The sequence below is a fragment of the Gekko japonicus genome, unplaced genomic scaffold (genome assembly GCF_001447785.1).
Source record: "Gekko japonicus isolate JY-2015 unplaced genomic scaffold, Gekko_japonicus_V1.1 scaffold2024, whole genome shotgun sequence".
Lineage (NCBI taxonomy): Eukaryota > Metazoa > Chordata > Lepidosauria > Squamata > Gekkonidae > Gekko > Gekko japonicus.
The window spans coordinates 173,708-196,504 of NW_015163149.1; the positions used below are offsets into that span (position 1 = coordinate 173,708).

The 22,797-nt window shown below is 49.8% G+C and overlaps 2 protein-coding genes across 5 annotated transcripts in view; both read right to left on the minus strand.

Annotated features, from left to right (window-relative positions):
* The window catches only part of LOC107106820 (cytochrome P450 2G1-like), a 16,658-nt gene extending 5,175 nt beyond the window's left edge, over nt 1–11,483 (minus strand). Inside the window, exons 1-6 of one of the 4 annotated variants that reach the window (XM_015407028.1) lie at nt 11,313–11,483; nt 10,022–10,184; nt 9,789–9,938; nt 6,678–6,838; nt 5,136–5,312; nt 2,591–2,732 (exon numbers count right to left, since the gene is read on the minus strand). In XM_015407028.1, coding sequence (XP_015262514.1) covers nt 2,591–2,732; nt 5,136–5,312; nt 6,678–6,838; nt 9,789–9,938; nt 10,022–10,184; nt 11,313–11,483 — 964 coding nt within the window. Of the gene's footprint in view, nt 1–2,590; nt 2,733–5,135; nt 5,313–6,677; nt 6,839–9,777; nt 9,939–10,021; nt 10,185–11,312 lie in introns of all 4 variants that reach the window. The other 3 variants (XM_015407030.1, XM_015407029.1, XM_015407031.1) reach the window with 3 other exon arrangements.
* Nucleotides 11,484–15,682: 4,199 nt separating this feature from the next.
* Nucleotides 15,683–22,797, minus strand: part of LOC107106813 (cytochrome P450 2G1-like) — a 19,297-nt gene continuing 12,182 nt past the window's right edge. Inside the window, exons 6-8 of the mRNA XM_015407018.1 lie at nt 22,245–22,432; nt 20,931–21,072; nt 15,683–15,891 (exon numbers count right to left, since the gene is read on the minus strand). Coding sequence (XP_015262504.1) covers nt 15,710–15,891; nt 20,931–21,072; nt 22,245–22,432 — 512 coding nt within the window. The 3' untranslated portion in view covers nt 15,683–15,709. The remainder of the gene's footprint in view (nt 15,892–20,930; nt 21,073–22,244; nt 22,433–22,797) is intronic.

The following is a 22,797-nucleotide window of genomic DNA, read 5'->3' on the forward strand; positions in this document are numbered from 1 at the left end:
GGGCTGGTTTGGGTTTCGGGGTATTGGGGGGGGGGGAAATGTGCAGATCTGACCTCACAGAGGAGGGAGAGCTTGTACCTGAATAAAACTTGGTCTTAAAGGTGCCACTGGACTGCTTTGGATTGCTAGCTATGGGGGGGGGGTTAACGTGCAGATCTGCCCTCGCAGAGGAGGGAGAGCTTGTACCTGAAGGTGGGCCAGTGGGGGGGGGGGCTCTGCAACTTACCTCGCTACTTCTTGCTCCTCGTGGCCCAACTTGAGGGCTGCTGGGAGCAGGGGGTGGGGCTTCTTGCACATGCCCACCCCCTGGGCTCCTTACTGCTGGAGCTCCGCTCCTGTGCGCTCCCGCAGAAAATGATCCCTGCATATAATTCATTGCCTTCACTTCCTTATCTTCCCCCTCCCGTGTACCCAGGGCAGAGGACAAAACCTTGCCCTGAAACCGGACGGCATTTCAAAAGTATTTGAAACTGAGAGGTTGATGTTAAAATTCTGTTTTGAGTAGCCTCCCCCCTCGCAAGCCAAGGCAGTCATCTTAATGTGTCACATCATCACCTGCTTTCTAAAACCAAACTTGGGGAAACAGCAAGGCTCTTGACTTAAGTGAATTGCGCATTCAAATCCAGAGGTGGCTGATGTCGTGGTAAGAGCACCAGTCTAGAACTGGGGACGGCCAAGTTCGGATCCTCTTTCAGCCATGAAGTTCCGTGAGCAAGTTACTCTCTCTCTTAGCCTTGCCTACCTCATAGGGACATTGTGAGGGTAGAATGGGGGGGGGAGAACCATGCAAGCTGCCTGAGACCCTGGGAGGGAGGGGAGGATGCAAAGGAGGTGAAAACAAATTCAGCCTGGAAGGACACTTGGTCGACAGAAATGTGGTAGATCCCCCCCCCCAAAAAAAAATACTTGCAATGAAACTCTCTCACACTCTGATTCAGGAGTCATTTCCTGCAGGAGCGCACAGGAGCGGAGCTCCGGCAGTAAAGAGCCCAGGGGGCGGGCACGTGCAACAAGCCCCACCCCCTGCTCCCAACAGCCCTCAGTCAGAGCAAGAAGCAGCCAGGTAAGTTGCAGAGCTCCCCCAGCCCCCCAGTCCAAAACAGTCCAGTGGCACCTTTAAGACCAAGTTTTATTCAGGTACAAGCTCTCCCTCCTCTGCGAGGACAGATCTGCACGTTCCCCCCCCCCCCCAATAGCTAGCGAGCCAAAACAGTCCAGTGGAGCGTGAGCGGTGGGTGTTGCCTTCTGACACACTCCCGGTGATGTCAGGGGGTGTGGCATATACAAAATAAATTATGCTAATAAGTTATGCTAATGAGCGCCTGCACCTCTTTTCCTACGAAATGACCCCTGCTCTGATTCAGGCACCATTTATAATGCCCCACGTAGCTGACTGGCACCTCCAGGCGCAGAGGCAGTCTATCTCTGAATACCAGGGGCTGGCTTTTGCCTTTCCTCCCTGCTCTCAGGTTTCCCACAGGCATTTCACTGGCTGCTGCTGGTGCTGGAAACAGGACGTTTCCTCTCTGACGGGATCCAATAGCAGCCATTCTTGTGGAGAAGGCTTGTCTCGGCTTCTTGAGAGCTTTTATTTTTTTTAAAGCGTGCCCCATTTCTAAACTGGGAAGTGGCAACCCCTTGGGGCATGAGACAGACAGGCACAGAGCTAAGCCCCTCCTGTACTTTCCATAGGTGGTATCTGACGAAGGGACCTTTGACAGGGGCCTAGTCAGAAAATTTTGGTGGAGGGGGCGTGGGAGAATCGGGGGTGTATGTGCTCCACTGCGACCTCTAGTCCTCCCCTAGTCCTCTCAGTTGGAGAGACTCGATTCCAGGCTGCTTTTCTGTGTAAGCCGGGGAGGGGGGAGCGATCTCTGACTCTCTCTCTCTCCTTTGCAGTTTGCAATTTTATATTATTTTTTGTTATTTTAATTTATTTGCATCTTTAAAAACCTATTTATTTTTTGGCCTGAAAAGGAAGAAGAAGAAGAAGAGAAGGAGATTGGATTTATACCCCACCCTTCACTACCCAAAGGTGTCTCAGAGCGGCTTACAAACTCCTTTCCCTTCCCCTCCTCACAACAGACACCCTGTGAGGTAGGTGGGGCTGAGAGAGCTCTGGCAGAAACGGCTCTTTTTTATATATAAAAAAGACATAACTATGACATAACTATGGCTTGCCCAAGGTCATCCAGCCAGGTGCAAGTGGAGGAGTGGGGAATCAAACCCGGTTCTCCCAGATTAGAGTCCGTGCGCTTAACCACTACAACAAACTGGCTCTCCAAAAGGAAAATTACAGTCCCTGAGGTCATTTTGGACCCCAACATGCATCTTAAACTTATAAAAAAACAATTGACTTTGGGGGGGGATTTTTAAAAGAATTTTCAGTCTGAGGGGGCGGCACTCATTTTTTGGGGGGCATTGCCTGCAAATGTCCCCCGTGAATATGGGCCTGACCTTTGACTCCTGAAAGCTCATACTCTGAACATCTTCTCGGTCTCTGAAGTGCTGCTAGACTCCAACCTAGCCCTACTTGCTCTAGGGAGACTCCAAGGGGGTGTTGGGATTCCACCGGGCCTCCCCTCCATACCTTGAACCTCGGGGTATTTCATCAAGAACAGGAAGCCATATCTCAGGGTGGAGGTGACCGTCTCCGTCCCGGCAAAGAACAGGGTGAGGGTGGTGAGCTCCAGGTTCTTGACGTTGAATTCGCTGTCGGGGTTGTTTTTTTCCTGAAGGCAAACAGGGGTAGGAAGACAAGATTGTTAGGAGATTTGCTGGTTAGGGTTTTTTTTTCCAGGTCGTGATAGGAGTGGAAGAGGGAGTTGTGTCTTGAGGGTAAACAGGAGGCAAAGTAATGGGATAAGATCAACATAAAAACATAAGAGAAGACGATGTTAGATCAGGCCCATCCAGTCCAACACTCTTGTCACACAGTGGCCGAAAATACCAGTGCCCTCAGGAGGTCCATCAGTGGGGCCAGGACACCAGAAGCCCTCCCACTGTTGCCCCCCCAAGCACCAAGAAGACAGAGCATCCCTTGCCCCATACCGAGAGTTCCTATCTACACCTTGTAGCTAATAGCCACCGATGGACCTCTGCTCCAGATGGTTATCCAATCCCTCTTGAAGCCATCTGTGCTTGTAGCGGCCACCACCTCCTGTGGCAGTGAATTCCATGTGTTAATCACTCTTGGGGTGAAGAAGTACTTCCTTTTATCTCTTCTAACCTGACTGCTCAGCAATTTCATGGAGTGCCCACGAGTTCTTGTCTTGTGAGAAAGGGGGGAAAGTACTTCTTTCTCTACCTGCTTTATCCCATGCATAATCTTGTAAACCTCGATCATGTCACCCCTCAGGGGTTGTTTTAACCTTTCTTCATAGGGAAAGTGTTCCAACCTTTTTATCGTTCTGGTTGCCCTTTTCTGCACTTTTTTCAATGCTATAATATTCTTCTTGAGGTGTGGTGACCAGAACTGTACACAGGACTCCAAATGAGGTTGCACCGTTGATTTATACAGGGGCATGATGATGCTGGCTGATTTCTTTTCAATTCCCTTCCTAATAATCCCCAGCATAGTGTTGGCCTTTTTTATTGCAGTCACACACACAGATGTTTTCATTGAGTTATCTACTACGACTCCAAGATCCCTCTCTCGGTCAGTCTCCAGCACTTCGGACCCCGTCAACATGTATTTATAGTTAGGATTTTTGGCCCCAGTATGCATCACTTTGCACTTGGCCACATTGAACCCCATTTGCCACATTGACGCCCCCTCACCCATCCTCGACAGATTCCCTTTCAGTTATTGTCTCTTTGTGTCAAGTGCCGTCAAGTCACAGACAACTTCTGGAGACCCCAGAGAGGGGCTTTCAAGGCAAGGAAGAAGCAGAGGTAGTTGGCCATTCCTTTCCTCCGCAGAGCCTTCCTCGGTGGTCTCCCTTCCAAGTACTGACCCTGCTGAGCTTCCAACTTATGGCCACCCCAGCAAGGGGCTTCCAAGGCAAGGGAGAAGCAGAGGTGGTTTGCCTTTGCCTTCCTCTGCAGAGCCTTCCTTGGTGGTCCCCCTTCCACGTACCTACCCTGCTGAGCTTCCAACTTACGGCCACCCCAGCAAGGGGCTTACGAGGCAAGGGAGAAGCAGAGATGGTTTCCCATCGCCTTCATCTGCAGAGCCTTCCTTGGTGGTCTCCCTTCCAATTACTGACCCTGCTGAGCTTCCAACGTATGGCCACCCCAGCAAGGGGCTTCCAAGGCAAGGGAGAAGCAGAGATGGTTTCCCATCGCCTTCCTCTGCAGAGCCTTCCTTGGTGGTCTCCCTTCCAATTACTGACCCTGCTGAGCTTCCAACGTATGGCCACCCCAGCAAGGGGCTTCCAAGGCAAGGGAGAAGCAGAGATGGTTTCCCATCGCCTTCCTCTGCAGAGCCTTCCTTGGTGGTCTCCCTTCCAATTACTGACCCTGCTGAGCTTCCAACGTATGGCCACCCCAGCAAGGGGCTTACGAGGCAAGGGAGAAGCAGAGATGGTTTCCCATCGCCTTCCTCTGCAGAGCCTTCCTTGGTGGTCTCCCTTCCAATTACTGACCCTGCTGAGCTTCCAACGTATGGCCACCCCAGCAAGGGGCTTAAATGCCACAGAGTCCAGCTTCCAAGATTCCCATTTTCTCTAGGTGAGCTGATCTCTATTACCTGGATTACCTGAGTTGTAATCTCAGGAGAGTTCCAGCCACCACCTGGAGATGGGCAACTCTATGTGAGTGTGTGTGGTTTTGTGCGCGTGTGTGTGTGTTTGCAGAGCAAGCTGGCTCATTCAGTTAAAATATTTGCTCTCCCAATCATGGGCGGTTTGCAGAAGGGTTTTGCACGACAGCTGAAAACATTCTTTCACGGATGACAGCAAAGCCCCAGTCTCAGTTCAAGCCACTGTCTCTTAAAGGAGGGAACTGCCGTTTTACTTACTTGGGACACCTTGGCAAGCCGCAAATGCCAAGCATTTCGGAAAAGCTGCTGACGGCCACCTGAGTCTTCAGACGGCCGCTTGGCCAGCCTGGGAACTCCTCCCCCTGCCAGTCCCCCCCCCTGTGGTCAGCTAGGCAGGGCCCTTCTATGTGCGGGGGGGGGGAGGGAGGGATACCTTTTCCATCTGGATGAGGAAGCTGTCGATGAAGTCCCGCGGGGAGTTGAGGTCTAAAGTTTCCCGGTTCTTCCCTGCTCTCTTGGCAATGAAGCGCCTCATGTTTTCCAGCATGTCATAGATCTTGTTGTGGGGGCCAGGGAAGTACTTCAGGATATTGGTATAGATGTCATAGAGCTGCAAGAGCGGAGAGAGGGGGCAAGGAGCAGGTGAGGTGCAATTTTATATAACCTCAGAGTTGGAAGGGACCACCAGGGTCATCTAGTCCAACCCCCTTGCCCATGCAACTACAACTATGTAACTATAATATCCCCAACAAGTAGGTGTCAAAATAAGGAGAGAACTTCTTTCGATAGTTTTGTCAGCAGCAAAAACAATCATTGCTAACACTTGGGAATGTAAGAACAATTCAACACTTTAGCAATGGTATGCTAAACTCTGGGAGTTATATTCTATGGATAAGATCTCAGACGAGGTTTCATATCTGCATAATCCATCTGGTGCTAATGATTCTCAAACTAAATGGTTTCCATTTTTAGGACATGTTTTCTGTAATGACATTCCTTCCTCCCTTAACGTTCCATGCAAATTTTACGATGTTTTACCCTTTATGTAAACACAGGATGGCTTAATGTTTGAATGTAATGGTAATCTGCTTAACCTCATCTTTGTTACTGCTAACATCGACTTTAATACCAACTGTGATGTGGCTTTGTTGTTGTTCACTTTATATTTGAAAAATAAATAAAATGTTCATTAAAAAAACAAGTAGGTGTCCAGTTCCTGCTTTGGGGGGGGGGGGGGGCTTAGCAGAGTTGACACCTGAGGCCATAGTCACAAAGGGAATCATTTGGCATGCTGGCAAAAGAAAAGAAAAGAAAAGAAAAGAAAAGAGTTAAATCCCCCCAGTTTGTGAATCTTTTCCCAAGCCATTAGCCGGGCTATTGTGGTATCATGGAATATTCACAAACATTCCACCTTCGATGAGGTGAGCGTGCCACATCTGATTTTGTAAGAGGAAAGCCTGGGAAAGGAGCTAGGAGCCTGTTATGTCCGCTGACCGCCACTAGGCGACAGCGACGTTCACCAGAGCTTGACTCTCAAGAGACAATAGGGACTAGGATCCTGAAACCTCAAGGGACTTTGGTGGGAAGTTTAAACCCGCCAATGGGACCTGGGGGTGGGCCACAGGGACTGTATATAGTTGGCCATCTGGCTTACACTGGTATTCTCTGTTCTGTTGTGTACCAGTAAATTATGAGCTGATAATCACGCTGTTTCCTGATTCTTCAGTGCGTCGAACCCACTACACAACAGAGCCAGAGAACCCATGTGCTTCTGTCGGCAAGCAAGGGGTGGAGGGACTCAGGGCAGGGGGCTGGAGGAAAGAAAGACGGGTGGGTTTCACACGCACAAATTTGGAACGGATGGGAGATCTCTGCCAAGTGGCACCTGGCCCCAGGCAGGCCAGCTCCGGTCTCAGCCGGGAGATTCCTTCCACCGGTAGGCAGCTATTTTTTTTGGGGGGGGGGGAGGCTCTACCTGGGCCCAAGCGGTGCTCATCTCCCGGAAGGTGTTGTTTATCATCTCCATCAAGGCCTGGAATTCCTTGTCTTGATAGTCAAAGCGGTTCCCAAAGACAATGGAGCAGATGACGTTGGAGACGGCGCGGCTCAAGAAGTAGGTGTTATCAAAGGGCTTCTCTGGAAGAGGAGAAGGCAAGAGGACACAAAATGAACACCTGAAGCTGCCTTATACAGACTCTGTCCATCCGGGTCCACCCTGTCTACTCATTCTGGCAGCGGCTCTTCAGGGCAATGCTCCCTCTAAGCTGTGGAGTCTTGCGAGCAGAAATTCTACTCTGTGAGCTCTTGGCATTAAAGTTGTGAGCGAGCGATTTGGCTGCTGCATCAATTAGCTTGCTCTGGAATGATCCTTCAGAGGTAAGACAAAAAGGTGTGAGCTGGAGGCTAAAAAACCGTGAGCTAGCTCACACTAACCCAGCTTAGAGGGAACACTGGGTGTCTCAGGCAGAGGTCTTTCACATCACCTACTGCCTGGTCCTTTCATCTGGAGCGGCCAGGGATTGAACGGGCATATACCGAGCAGATACTCTGCCACTGAGCCACACTTTCGTTCGAGGGTCATTGTAAAGTGTGCTTAAAACCATCTTTCAGTGCACAGGGAAATAACCAAATTTTGTATAAGAACCATCCCAGTCTCAAACAAGCTGCGATACCATCATTGTGAAATCCTTGAATGTCTTCATAAGAACATAAGAACATAAGAGAAGCCAATGTTGGATCAGACCAACGGCCCAGCCAGCCCAACACTCTGTGTCACACAGTGGCCAGAAATACCAGGTGCCCTCAGGAGGTCCAGCAGTGGGGCCAGGACACTAGAAGCCCTCCCACTACTGTTGCCCCCCCACCCCCAAGCACCAAGAAGACAGAGCATCACTTGCCCCAGAGCCCCTATCTATACCTTGTGGCTAATAGCCACTGATGGACCTCTGCTCCAGATGCTTATCTAATTCCCTTTTGATGGAGGTGAATATCATAGCTGAACTGCCCCGTATTTCAGAAGACCCATCGGAGCATAGTGGGTGGTAGATGAAAACACTAATTTTCAAGGTCCAGCATTTTGCATTTTGCAGTGCCTCCACAAGCGGGAAGATACAGCCTCCAGTCTCACCCCCACAAGTATTCTGTACCTGCAGTTCCGTTTCCTCCTTGCATGGGAGGAGGAATATGTGTGTCTGTGTGTATCTATATATGTATATATATATGTGTGTGTGTGTGTGTATGTATGTATATGTGTGTATGTATATATATATATGTACACATATATGTGTGTGTGTATGTGTATATATGTATGTATGTGTATGTATGTATATATATGTGTGTGTGTGTGTATGTATGTGTCTATATGTATATATAAGCAGTAAAGCCTGTTGTAAAACCAATACAATGAGCTCTAGAAAGATGTGATGTGTAACGAATGCATTGGCAGGAAGCAGGTTAAGTACATATTAGCAGTATGTAATAGAAAAGCACAAATGTGGAAGTAAAGTCTCACATACCGTACGTTACACAATAACTGGTGTCCAAGGTCGCACAATGTGGGCCAGAAAATGCAGCACACAGGGCTCCGTGGAGTAATTTCTGTAACTGGGCATTCTGCAAATGTAGATCTGCCTGTGACCGTGTCTGTATTCGTGCTTTGCAGCATGGCTCAGGTTTTTCGGCTTCCTGTTTTTCGTGTGTCTGGTCCCATCCTCTATCTCTGCTTGTGTGTGTATCCACTGGCTTTTTTGTGATAACTTGGGCTGGCTCCCCCCCGCCTCTGCTACACTGACAGCTGTTTACTTGGCGGGTCCCCCCCCCGTTGTGGAAAGTGTTGCCTCAGCAAACTTGGCTTGGAGGCTAAAGACAGTGGGTTTTGTCCCCTGAGGGAACGAATCGTCATCTGGCGAGGGGAGCAAAGACATTAGCTGTGTTCACTGGAGCAAATCAACTGCCTTCTGAGGAAAGTTTTGGTGGGCACCGCTTCTGTGGGTGGGACTCAGGGAATGCGGCCAGTGGATAGGGACAGCTTCTGAGTGACACATCATGGAGCCAACTGATTTAGGGGTGTGTGGAATGTTCAGAAAGTGCCACCCCACTACTCAATTTATATATATATATACACATACACACACACACACACACACACACACACTAGGAGGGAAGCCCGTTGTAGGGAGAAGCCCGTTGTAGGGAGTGACAGCAGACCTGCACCCCCACATTCCACACCATGGCAATGTTAGCTGCAGTGTTCCCTCTAAGCTGAGTTAGTGTGAGCCAGCTCACAGGTTTTTAGCCTCCAGCTCACACATTTCTGTCTTAGCTCAGGAAGGATGGGCTCCAGAGCAAACTAATTTATGCAGTAGCCAAATCACTTGCTCACAACTTTAATGCCAGCAGCTCACAAAGTAGAATTTTTGCTCACAAGAAGACTCCACCGCTTAGAGGGAACTTTGGTTAGCTGACACTGGGATTGGCAGAAAGCAGCAGCCAACGAAGCTGTTCACTCCCAGGGAATAAAGTGAAGGTCTCCTTTGGAAGGCACAGCCCTGGCCAAAAACTTGGTAACTCAAGTGTGAAAAGGAAGTGCAGCATTTAGATCCTGGGAGATAGAGAGAGGTAGGCAGACTTACGGCTAGATACCATAAAAGTCAACACCAGCCTGAGCAAGGAACGACTCAAAGAAACAGAACGTGCTCGGAAACCATGGAGAAAGCTGGCCCATAGAATCGCCCAGAGTCAGACATGACTGAATGGCTAACAACAACAACAAAAGGCAGACTTTGCTGAGAGTTGGACGTAGCAGTGGCAGACGTGTGTGTGCGTGTGCACAGAATCTCCCTCCCTCCCTCCCTCTTTCGGGAGATTTGATGGGGAGTTGGTACCGCTTTGGTGGGGAAGTGACAGCGTTCCGTGTGCCTCCAAAAGGAGTATCTCTGTGCCTCCCCCTGAACCCCACCTTTGAATTACACAAGTCCAACAAAGGTGCCCCAAGTCTCCACTGTCCTCTCCTCCAAAGGGAGCCCATACGGACATGTGCAGCCCCGAAACTCCTCCCCCCAGGGGGCGTGGCTCACAGCACTCTCACCATTGGTCTTCCGGAATTCCTCCAGCAGGAACTGAGCTTCCTCCTGGATCCTCTGCTCAATGGTCTTCTTCCCCATCCCGAAATTCCTCAGGACGGTGAGGGAGAACCGTCGCAGCTGCTTCCAGCGCTCCCCGTTGGCAAAGACCACGCCTAGAGAGAAGGGGACCCAGATGACGTCACGGCAGCCAGGACAGAAGCAAAGCTTGGGGGGGAAGCTGAGGTGGGCGCCTCACCGTATCCCTGGAAGTTTCTATCCCAGGTGGGCATGGTCTTCCTTCCACTGAATTCTTCCGCCTTGTCTACCAGGGCCTCCTTCACGGCATCGTGACCACACAAGATGACCACCGGACGATTTCCAAAATAGACCGTGAACACGGGGCCATATTTCTCACTCAGCTGCATAAGAAACAAGAGCAAGGATTTATCTTTATTTTTTAAAAATGGAGCCATTTCTGTCTCCTGCTACTCTTTTCCTATTCACATTGCAGACCACGATGCAAAGCGTTCCATCCCTGAAGCCGAATCTGCTTGCAGAAGTGGTAGAAATCCCAGAGCCTTCGCCGTGGGAGGAAATATCCCAACTATCACCTCGAGAGGCGGAAGAACGGAAGCCTGCAGCAAGAGAAGAACTCAAAGCTCCACACGAGAAATACACACGGACACTTACAGAGCGGCCTCCATGGAGGAAGGCTATAGAAGAAGAAGAAGAGATTGGATTTATACCCCGCCCTTCACTACCCGAAGGAGTCTCAGAGCGGCTGACAAACTCCTTTCCCTTCCCCTCCCCACAACAGACACCCTGTGAAGTTGGTGGGGCTGAGAGAGCTCTGACAGAAACTGCTCATTTTCGAGAACAGCTGTGCCAGAGCTTGTGACTGACCCAAGGTCATCCAGCCAGGCGCAAGTGGAGGAGTGGGGAATCAAACCCGGTTCTCCCAGATTAGAGTCCGCCCACTTAACCACTACACCATAAGCAGAGCCCAGCTGGATCAGACCAGTGAGGGTCCATCTGGTCCCGCATCCTGTCTCACACAGCGGCCAACCAGTTCCCCTGGAGGTCCAACAACAGGGCACAGAAGCTGTGGTCTTCCCCTGATGTTGCCTCCTGGCGCTGGGATTCAGACGCTAACTGCCTTTGAGTATGGAGGTTCCCTTTATTCACCACGGCCAGTAGCCACTGATGGACCTCTCCTCCGTGAAAGTATCCAATCCTCCGTTAAGGCTCTTTATTCTCATGGCCACCGCTAGACTCGCTGGCAGCAAATTCCACAATTTAACCACTCGTTAACGGAAAGAAGAATTTCCTTTGGTCCAGCCTGAACCCTCTACCCATCAACTTCCTTGGATGTCCCAGTATTTTGGAAGAAGGAGGAAAAAGTTCTCTCTGTCCACTCTCTCCATCCTGTGAATAATTTTGCAAACCTGCATCCTGTCCCCCTCCACAAATCCCGGCAATTCCCTCGAAGCTGAATGGAGTCGGCGATGCCTCCCTGCACGGCTTGTTCCCGGGTTCTCTTAACTCACCTTGATGAGAGATTTGCAGGTTTCTGCAGCTTTTATCTGCAGGAAATTCCCGATCACAGGCAGGGGGGTGGGCCCGGGGGGCAGCCTCCCATGGGAAGACATTTTCCTCTTGACCGTGATGAGCACCAAGCAGATGGCCAGGAGGACGGTGAGCGCACTCGCCAGCTCCATGGTGGATGTTTGGCCCCTGGTCCTCCTCCTTCTCTCCCCACTGTGGCCGCCTGACTCATTTTGCCCGGGTTCAATGTATTTATTCAGGCACCGGTTCAGCACCACCTTCTGGTGTTACACTATCGCACTGAGCAAACACGTTGTGTGTTTAATCTTACAAACTCCTGCAGAATTTAAGAGCCTTCTCCCTAGTTAATCAGTGATGTGCATGTTTAGTCCAGAGAACAAGTCCGCGTCCTCTTGGTGGTGAGGTGGATCCCTAAGGTGCTTGATGCCTCTTAGCTGTTTTGATTGTCGGTGCTTCTCGCAATGTTATGGGGCAGGGGGGACTCACACAGTGATATTTTTATGAATCAACTCTCTCGGAGCTGGGATTGAAGCAGGGCAGGTAGTCGGGACTTGGGCTAGGCTGGTTGGCCGAGCCCTCCTGAGGGTTGCTTCCATTTGACAGTTCTTGGCTCCAGGCCTCCAGGCCGTGTCCTCCAATTCCCTTTTCTTGGACGTCTAAAGCTCAGCCACCGAGTTCCGAAACTGGAGGAGGGGGATGTCACGGAGCCATATTTCTAGCGTCTCCCCGTTTTATTTATTTATTTATATTTACTTATAATTTCGATTTATGTTCTGCCCTCCCCGCATGGGCAGGCTCAGGGCGGATTACGTTAAAATATAACAGAATAAATACAATGAAACATAGATGCATCCACAGAGCAATAACCTAAAATTCAGACAAGCAATCAAATTCATAAATAATGTGCGGGAGCCTCTCCAAGGCAATGTTAGATGGTAAAGAGCACACTGTGGCCATTTGTTGTCGTTGTTGTTGTTCAGTCGCACAGTCGAGTCCGAATCTCTGCGACCCCATGGACCAGGTCACGCCAGGCCCTCCTGTCTTCCGCCATCCTCTGAAGTTGGCTCAACTTCATGTTCGTTGCATCGATGACACTGTCTGACCATCTCGTCCTCTGCCGCCCCCGTCTTCTCTGACCTTCAATCTTTCCCAGCATCAGGGTCTTCTTCTCCAGGGAGTGCTCCCTTCTCATTGGGTGGCCAAAGTATTTGAGCTTCCGCTTCATTATCTGGCCTTCCAGGGAACAGTCAGGGTTGATTTCTTTGAGGACTGACTGATTTGATCTTCTTGCAGTCATACCCGTGTCATTAGCTGTTCTTGTTGCTCTCAACAAGCAGGCCTTAACAAATCAGGTGTCTTGGTGCTAGTGACGGCTCCAGCTTGAAAGGCTGGTGGAAGGGCTCCCAGATTAGAGTCCGCGCACTTAACCACTACACCAAACTGGTTCTCTGATACTGGCTCTCTGATATTTCTAGATACTGTCTGTGGAGTGCCCAAAAGACCAATCAGTGGGTTCTGGATCAAATCCAGCCTGAACTATCCATTGATAAGGAGACATCCAAGGTCATGCCCAAGCTCTTGACAGAAGGCACGGGTGTCAGTGGCGCCCCATCAAGAGCTGGAAACCTGGACTTCAGTCCCGAGCCCCCCCCCCCAGCCACAGAATCTCCATCTTAATCACATTCGGTCTCAGCCAATGTTCCCTCTAAGCTGTGGAGTCTTGTGAGCAAAAATTCTACTTTGTGAGCTGCTGGCATTAAAGTTGTGAGCGAGCGATTTGGCTATTGCATAAATTAGCTTGCTCCAGCCATCCCTTCCTGAGCTGAGACAAAAATATGTGAGCTGGAGGCTAAAAAACTTTGAGCTAGCTCACACTAACTCAGCTTAGAGGGAACACTGGTCTCAGCCTGTTCTTTTTTAACCCCCCCACCACGGCCTCCAGTCCCTCAGCCAGATTTTGAAGGGCGGTAGTCGTAGTTGGTTATGTTGTTAGCTTTGCTGGTTTTGTGTAAAAATACTTCATTGAGGGTGCAAGGTATAAATATTTCAAATAATAAACTGAATTTGATCTCTGTCCAAATCAAGTCATGGAATACCAACAGTTCTAAAGAATTGTTCCAAGACACTGAACGGCCGGACAACACTTCCAGTTACCATGTCGGATTACACAGGGAAGCCACTGAAATTCATAAACATAAACACAATTTTAACAGGAAAGAAGCGAGTTTGAAAATAAATAGGGCATGGTTTCCTGTCCTGAAAGACACAAAAGGCTCTACATCTGACAACAGCACTACAGATAAGATTAGAATTTCAACAGCCAATCCATATGCAAAAGAACCTCCTCAGGAAAGCTCCTCCCATTAGCATGTTCACAGCCTGGGGAACTCCTACGAGATAATGACTCAGCCCTACCCCCACCTTCCTGAGTAGATATAAATGACCTGCCTACCATTTTTCTTCTTCTCACCTTGATACAGAGAGTCCTCCCTCTTTCTGTGTTATACCTCTGAGGATGCCAGTCACTACTGCTGGCGAAACGTCAGGTCTTACAATGCCAAGACCATGGCCACACAGCCCGGAAGATCTACAACAGCTAATTCTAAAGAATTCCAGTTTTGGATTTTGAATTCAAATGGCCCGTGGTCTGAAATGTTGCCTGGCTAGACAGGAAGCATTGGTCTTCCTCTCTACTGGGCAACGGACCCCAGTTCCGTGAGACGGAGGTGTTTCTCCTTCTTATGCCAGGGCCCAAGGAGGGGCTGCTTTTGCTCCCCCGAGTGTGAAGAGGCCGGGTGTTTGCTCTCTCTCTCACTCTCTCACTCTCTCCGGTCTATCTCCCCTTCCCAAGGACTCGGCTATCAACTCTCCCCCAGATACAGAGAGCAAACATGGGTTGGACTTTTATGGTCCCACCCTTATAAACCGGGGCAATAACAAAGCACTATTTCCCAAAGAGCAGCAGACTGAAAAGGCAGGATCCTTGGCTGGGGACAGAGCTTAACCAGTTTTCTTCCCCGTTGAAAGAATGAAGGGAGATCGGGTTCACGGTCTCTTCTCCAGGTTGGGTAGCCGTGTTGTTTCGAAGCAGTAGAACAAAGTTTGAGTCCAGTGGGGCACCTCTAAAACCAACAAAGTTTTATTCAAGGTTTGGGCTTTTGTGTGCATGCACCCTTCCTCAGATACACTGAAATGGAAGTTAACAGTCCATAAGCATAGGTAGAGGGTGAACAGTAAATCAACATACAACATAGTGAAGATGTTTTAACAGATGCAAAGGCCAAACAGGAACAACAAGCTATGTTTATATGGTCACTATTTGTTTGGATTTAATTCTGGGGGGAATCAGGAGCAAACAAATATGTCAGAATTGGAGACTGATGTGTAAATCTTTCCCTCCTAATTGTGGGATGCTAAGAGTGATTAACTGTGGCCCTGTTGTTACGCTCCATCCTCTCAATTACGGAGGGAACTAACAGCATGCTTTTCTTTGAGAGCCAGATTGGCATCGTGGTTAAGTGCGCGGACTCTAATCGGGGAGAACCAGGTTCGAATCCCCCACTCCTCCACTCGCACCTGGCTGGGTAACCTTGGGCAAGCCGTAGTTCTGGCAAGAGCTGTCCTTGAAAAAGAGCAGTTTCTGTCAGTTCTCTCTCAGCCTCACCTCCCTCCCAGGGTGTCTGTTGTGGGGAGGGGAAGGGAAAGGCGTTTGTAAGCCGCTCTGAGACACCTTTGGGTACTGAAGGGCAGGGTATAAATCCAATCTCCTCCTCCTCCCCCTCCTCCTCCTCTTCTTCTTCTTCTGATTGGTTGTGTAGTGTTAGGTCTCCTCTGTCACCAGACCAGAGAAGTACATGTATTATCAACTGGTTAAAAACATTTATGGGCCTAGCTGTGTTCTCATTACAGCAATGTATACAAATGGGAACTCTTGCGACCTGACGTGTTCCAGCCCAAATTGGCTTTCTTTAATGGCACATTAGTTCTGATCAGCAGTGTGCACCTGTACTCGCTGCACCAAAATTGGACGGCATATGATAAGAAACATCGCTCACCGTGTACGCAGTTGATTAAGACGCAAGGCCAGACTCAAAAAGGCCTCACAAATATTTCTTCTTCTTCTTCATTACAGTTGCAATAGGGTGGGACACAGGGGATTTGTTCCATGTCTACAACCCCCGCGACACACCTGCTCCACATGTGGGAACAAGGGCTAACCTGAGAGAGTTGTGTGAAGTGCAGTTGACGTATTTTTAAAAAGCCAATTTGTGACACCCTTCTCTCTCCCCTCCCCGCCGCCATATGCTCCAAAAGTCTTTCTTGCGCGGCCGAAGAGAGCGCCGTAGGGGAGAGAGAACGCTCCGGGCGGGGTTCCCGCTCAGCGTGGGACCATGCACATCTGGTACGTGGGGACGATGTTGGCAAAGCCGCTCTCCAGGGGAGTCGTGTCGATGTCCTCCGGGGGCACGAGGGGCTTCAGCCGGAAGCTCTGGAGGACGGTGGTGAAGAAGAGGAAAAGCTCCATGCGGGCCAGGGCCTCCCCCAGGCAGATCCGCTTCCCTGCGACGAGAGAGGAGGGGAATAAGGTGGGACCCTGCCAGGACCCCACAGGCCAACAGCCATGGGGCAGAGCAGGAACCCTCCAACACAGTCTTCTGAGACCTGCCCCCACATGGATCTCAAACCTATGCTTGGGCAGATGTCCCGTGACATCCCGCTTCACCCCCTTGGGGAGGCCAGCCTCCAGGTGGAACCAGGGGATCCCTGGGAATTACAGCTCGTCTCCAGACTCCAGAGATCATTCCTCTGGAGAAAATGGCTTGTTTGGAAGGCGGACTCTCTAACATTGTACACCCCACTGAGGTCCCCGTCCTCCCCAGGCTCCATCCCCAAATCTGCAGGAGTTTCCCAACCTGGATCTGGCAACCCTCCCCTCCCCATTCCTCCACGAATGGCCGGGGGGGGGGGAGAGACCTGCAACCCTGAGCAGCGACAGGGTTCATCAAAAACCTCTTGCATGTCTTCTGCCCGTCTGCTGGCATGTGGGGAGGAGGAAGAAGCGTGGTTGATTCCGAGCTTCCTCGCGCCCACTTACTACAGTCCCACAGAGATGTCTCCCGGCTGCGCACCCCGTGTCTATCGCCTGTGGCATCGGAGCGGGTCATGTGCTGGAGAGGCTGCAGAATGATGTGTGCTCAGATTGAGCATGCTTGTGAAGAAGAAAAATGCACAATCCCACATTCCTGGAAGGAGGAGGAGGCTGCGAAGAGGGCTAGTTTTAAGGAGAAGTGATCCCGTACGGCCAAGGATCCTGACCTTTTTGAGCCTGTGGGCACCTTCTGAATTCTACCACGGCGTGGTGGGCGCAGAGCCACAAAATGGCTGCCGCAGGAGGCGGAGCCAGTCACAAATCGGCTGCTGCAGCTGGCCTTCAGTCACATGGTGAAGATCTTTGTGCCCCGATTGGCTGCTGCCAAAGCCAATCGAATCTCTAGTGGCCAATCGGAAGCCCTTCTGGGCAGTAATAAAAGCTAATCTGGTACTGCTCAGTTTGCAAAACCATTTGGGCACCACGTTGGGGACCCCTTCCCTACAGATATGGGCACCAGTCACAGGGATTTTATGCACGGGTGTTTTCCCTCACTTTCGACATGTGCTATCCGTCAGGTTTTTTTGTCATCCTGCATCGTTCTGTTCACTTTCAGGTCGCTGTTTCCCCGGGATTTCTGAGAGTGCTTTTGTGCCGGTTTTTCCTTGTTTTGCATCAAAGCTGAAGGTAATTCAAAAGTATACAGATTCCCCCAGATGCCCCCCCACACCCTTTTGCCATCCCTCAAAGGTCACTCCCCACCTACATCAAGGTCATTTATGCCCACTCTGCACTTTCCACCCTCCCCCCTTCATCAGTGTACAAGCTCCATTTCCTCCTTGTTTTTTTTTAAAAAAAATTTTTTTTGGGGGGGACAAGTGGCACAACTCCAGTGATATGAGACTATCACTAGTCTCAGACTGCGGAATAAAAAAAAGTTAAAAGTTTAAAAGGAGCTGTGCGAGGTTTAGTTCCCTGCTGGCAAACAGCAGCGTCCCCAGTACAAAAAAAAAAAAGGATTTCAGTGCTGCATGCTAAAAAAAAAATGGGGTGATCGTCAGTGTGAAATGAAATTGACATGAGATGTAAAGAGAGAGAGAGAGAGAGAGACTAGGATGGGAAGCCTGGAGCTTTGAAAACATTTTCCCCTTTAATACTTCAGTGAACACAGTGTGTGGGGGGGACCACTTTGGTAGTCTCCGGAAGCCTAACATTAAAATAGTGGCTGAGCCACATGGACCTTCTGTGAACTGCTGAAGTTATGAACCGCTTGGGATCAATCCATTTGGAACACAGAGTGCAATCCGCACAGGACAGGCTTTTAAAAAACTGCCAAGATCACGACCAGTGTGCAGGATCCAATGAGGGAATCACAAAGAGAAAACCACACAAATTTGCAAGGAAGGGCAGGAAATCAGTGTTACTACGCAGTTGTGCTAGAGATCGATGAAAATAAAGGTAAAGGTAAAGGTTCCCTTGCTCGAAAGCCAGTCGAGTCCGACTCTAGGGTTGCGGTGCTCATCTCCGTTTCCAAGCCGAAGAGCCAGCGCTGTCCGAAGACGTTTCCGTGGTCATGTGGCCGACATGACTAAACACCGAGGCGCACGGAATGCTGTTACCTTCCCATCGAAGTGGTGCCTATTTATCTACTTGCAATTTCTTGCTTCTGAACTGCTAGGTTGGCAGGAGCTGGAACTAGAGACGGGAGCTCATTCTGTCATGCGGCAACTCGGGTCTCGAACTGCTGAACTACCGACCTTCCACAGCCTGTAGTTCAGCGTCTTAACCACTTGAGCCACCGATGAAAATACCCCCATTAAAAAAATAATAATTAGTGGCCCAAGACTAAAAACGCTCTTCAGAGCTTTTTCCAGCGGACTCTTCCCCCATACAAATTGTAGCCCTCTGCAAAGCACGGTGGAGTTGCAGCCAACTTTGCACAGGCGTGCACACACGCATTGCCAGTGATCACAGCTTGCAATGCCAGTGTCAGTGGGTTCTACTGCACATTCTGTACAATCAACGTGTTCCCCCCATGTTATGGGATCGTGTGACTCTTTTTCACAGTGGCCGATAAGACAGCAGAGAATCCCCCAGCGCTTGGCAATATGGAAAACAGGGGCTTTGCAGCTGCTTTTTAGTTTCAGGAAAAGTTTGGTCAGTTTCAATGGTGGGTTCCCCCCCCCCCCTTGCCTGCTTTCCTTTCTGTTTCATTCAAGGAACTAACACTAAAATGCATGCACAAAACCTGAACCACGAGGATTTAAATGGAAGGTGCTTGCTGGACGCTACGGTGCAGCAGCAACAGGGCATTTATGTATTTAAAAAAAAACAAAAAAGTTTGGAGACCACCCCCACACGTCACACAGCTGACATTCTACCCAGTTTAGTTTTATTATTATTACGGTCTTAAAACCAGCATACAATATAAACATAATATAAGAAAGGGGGGGGGGGAACAGAGATACTTTACAGAGTAAACATCTAAATTTAAAAACTTGTAAAATGCAACTCCTGCAACCTAAGAATCAATGCACAGAACCCAGCAACTGCGTGTGTAATCTCTGCATTCTTATCTGATAGAAGCCACTGAAGCCTTGCTTTGTTTGTATCAATGTGACCAGGTATCCTATCAACTAATGGGGTAATGATTTTAAGACATTCCGCCCAGATTTACAAAAGTGCATTTTTAAAATTGTAACTGCAGAATAAATACACCGGAGGGAAAAGAGTGGTTCGTAAGGTGGGCACAGAATCAGAAGTGAAGATTAAAGGCTTTTGTTGTTGTTGTTCAGTCGCACAGTCGAGTCCGACTCTTTGCGACCCCATGGACCGGATCACGCCAGGCCTTCCGGTCTTCCGCCGTCCTCTGAAGTTGGCTCAACTTCATGTTCGTTGCATCGATGACACTGTCTAACCATCTCATCGTTTGCCGTCCCCGTCTTCTTTGACCTTCAATCTTTCCCAGCATCAGGGTCTTCTCCAGGGAGTGCTCCCTTCTCATTGGGTGGCCAAAGTATTTGAGCTTCAGTTTCATTATCTGGCCTTCCAGGGGACAGTCAGGGTTGATTTCTTTTAGGACTGCCTGATTTGATCTTCTTGCAGTCCAAGGGACTCTCAAGAGTCTTCTCCAGCACCATAGTTCAAAAGAATCTATTCTTCGGCGCTCGGCCTTCCTTATAGTTCAACTCTCGCAGCCATACATGACTACTGGGAATACCATTGCTTTGACCATGCGGACTTTTGTTAGCAGGGTGATGTCTCTACTTCTTATCATGCTGTTTAGGTCCGCCATCTCTGCAGTCAGATGTGTGTGCGCCGTGGGCCACAGACGGTCCCCACAAGCATCCCCTCCGCAGCTGAGATAAACATGGCAATCTCTTTATCTTTGCAGGCTCTGGGCTGGGACATTTCTGGGGACAACCCTGTAAACTCACATTCACACGATACTCGCTTATGATGAGAGCAGATGTTGCATCAAAGGCATAAAACTGGCAACCGTTCAAAAGCAAGGTATTCCAGAATTGGTGAATTGGGGGGGCTAGGGTTGCCAGCTTCCTGGAGATTTGGGATGGGCCCTGGGGAGGGTGAAGTTTGGGGAAGGGCACAGTCTCACAGAGTCCACCTTCCAAAGCACCCATTTTTCTCCAGCGGAACTGACCTCTGTCGTCTGGAGATGAGCTGTGAGTCCAGGAGGTCTCCAGGGCAGACCTGGAGGTTGAACTCCAAAAACAACATCTGTGATAAAAATAACGAAGGGTCAATAAGGATAAGTTGCAAAAGCATTTGCTGAAGTATTTCTGTAGCTCTGTAAGGAACATCCTTCTGTCATCGCTCACACGCTAATGAATACTGCGCAATGTGAACATTCGTTTCGCATCTGAGCGTGTCGCAATCCCGATTCTTATCAAATACTACTTATCAACTCTTGCTGGAAACATTCCATGTTGACTCATAACAGGACCCAAGTCCCTCACGATGTGTTAGCTAGATTCTAAATGCCAAACATAAAGAATCGGGATTGCTACACGCTCAGATGAAGTATATATTGCGAAACGAATGTTCACATTGCGCAGTATTCGTTAGCATGTGAGCGATGACAGAAGGATGTTCCTTACAGAACTACAGAAATACTTCAGTAAATGTTTTTGCAACTTCTCTTTATTGACTCTTTGTTATTTTTTTATCACAGATGTTGTTTTTTTTTGGAGTTCCACCTCTTCCCGTGATCTCTCATTTTGGCACCGCAGGGCCAAGCTGAACCTTTCAGCCTTTGGGCGGCATTTTGACCAGGTGTTTCTCTTTGGGCACTTTAGTGCCGGAAAAGGGGCTTATGAATATTAATAACTGAAAGCCCCAGTGTAAAAAAGGGTCAGAGAAGACTGCTAGTCCTCCTGGCTAAGGTGGAAGCCTCTCCTGCGTGAGACCTCCGGAGGGTTCACACGACCATGTTACACATACACTCGCCCTGGGCGATCTTCCTCCTTAGCAAGAGGGGCCCTCGGCTTACCTGAGGAGAAGGGCACAAACGCATCGTTCTTCTTGAAGCTTCCGTCCGCATCCAGGAAATGTTCTGGGTTGAACTGTCTTGGATTTCCAAATTTCGTGGGGTCATTCAAGACGGTGGTGAGTAGTGGATAGACTTCCGTCCCCTGGGAAAGAAGGAATTTTGGAAGCCGGAGTTTCAAGGTTTCAGGGAGGATGCAGCCTCGGTATCAGAGCAAGGAAGATGGAGGGGTGAACCCCACACCCCTCATTCCTTGGAGGGGGGACAGTCAGTTTCTCCCCCCCTCCCTGTTTCTGATGGGGGGGGGGTTGCCATCAAGTCTCGGTTGACTTACGGCAACCCCAAAGGGACTTCAAGGCTAGAGGTACTTTGCCCTTTAACCAATATGAGACACATCATTGCTTTTCTCATCGTATTATTAGATAACAATGTCATTTACTTTTTGATATATTCCTTTTGGTTTCTGCATTACGGCTGTTACTGAGCAATAAAGCCTCAAAAAGATGCTTTGCCATGGCCTGCCTCTGCGTAGCAACCCTGGACTTCCTTGGTGGTCTCCCACCCAAGTACTAACCAGGGCCGACCCTGCTGAGCTTCTGAGATCTGGGGAGACCGGGCCAGCCTGTGCCACTTGTGCCAAGGCCAGAGGCAACGTGAGCTGTTTTGCCACTGCCCGCCTTTCCCTTCAGTTCCCTAGACTTCCTATCCAAGTACTGCGCTATCTGGGTTGGGGCCCTTCCCTGCCACAGCCGTGGATTTCTGCAGTGGTTGTGGTGGCGGCCACGGAGGGCACTGACCCCATTCCCCAGGTCTCCCAGTCATGCAGCTGGTCACTGGATAGCCGGGAATGTCACATGACTGTCCCAGCTGGCCTGCGGAGACATCCGGATGGCCAGCTTTGGATGCGGTCAAGGCAAGGGCTGGGGAGAGAGGTAAGGCTGGGAGATCTGCCCCAGACGGGGGAAGGAGATCCGAAGTGAAGGACCTGTATCTGTTGGCTGCACAGGTCGAAGTCAAGATTCTGAAACTATTGCTAACCCTTTCCAGACACACAAACACAGACACACACACACTGCACTCTTCCACACCTCCCAGCAGTGTTCCCTCTAAGCTGAGTTGGTGTGAGCTAGCTCACTGTTTTTTAGCCTCCGGCTCACACATTTTTGTCTCAGCTCAGGAAGGAGGGGGCTCCAGAGCAAGCTAACTTATGCAGGAGCCAAATCGCTCGCTCACAACTTTAATACCAGGAGCTCACAAAGTAGAACTTTTGTTCACAAGACTCCACACACTGCGTGCTTCCACACCTCCCAGGCTTACCTTCGGGATGAGGTATCCTCTGAACTCGGTGTCTCGCGTGACCATGTGCGGCACGTCCATGGGAAGGAGGTCGCTCACTCGCTGCACTTCGTGGATGACGGCGTCGGTGTAGGGCATCTGGTTCCGGTCTTCGATGTTCGGGGCCCGGTTCTGGCCAATCACCCGGTCTATTTCCTCGTGCATCTTTGCTGTCAAAACACAATCGTTCACTGCCTTTGCTTCCTCACCTGCCCTGAAATCCTGCCCTGAAACCGGATGACGTTCTGAAATAATTTGAAGCTGCGAGGTTGATTTTAAAATTCCGTTTTGAGTCGCCTCCCCCAGAGGTGGCCGGTGTGGTGGTCAGAGCATCAGTCTAGAACCACACCTTAAAAGCGATATTATAGCTTTGGAAAAAGTGCAGAAAAGGGCAACTCGAATGATAAAAGGGTTGGAACACTTTCCCTATGAGGAAAGGTTAAGGCGCTTAGGGCTCTTTAGCTTGGAGAAACGACGACTGAGGGGTGACATGATTGAGGTTTATAGGATTATGCATGGGAAAGAGCAGGTAGAG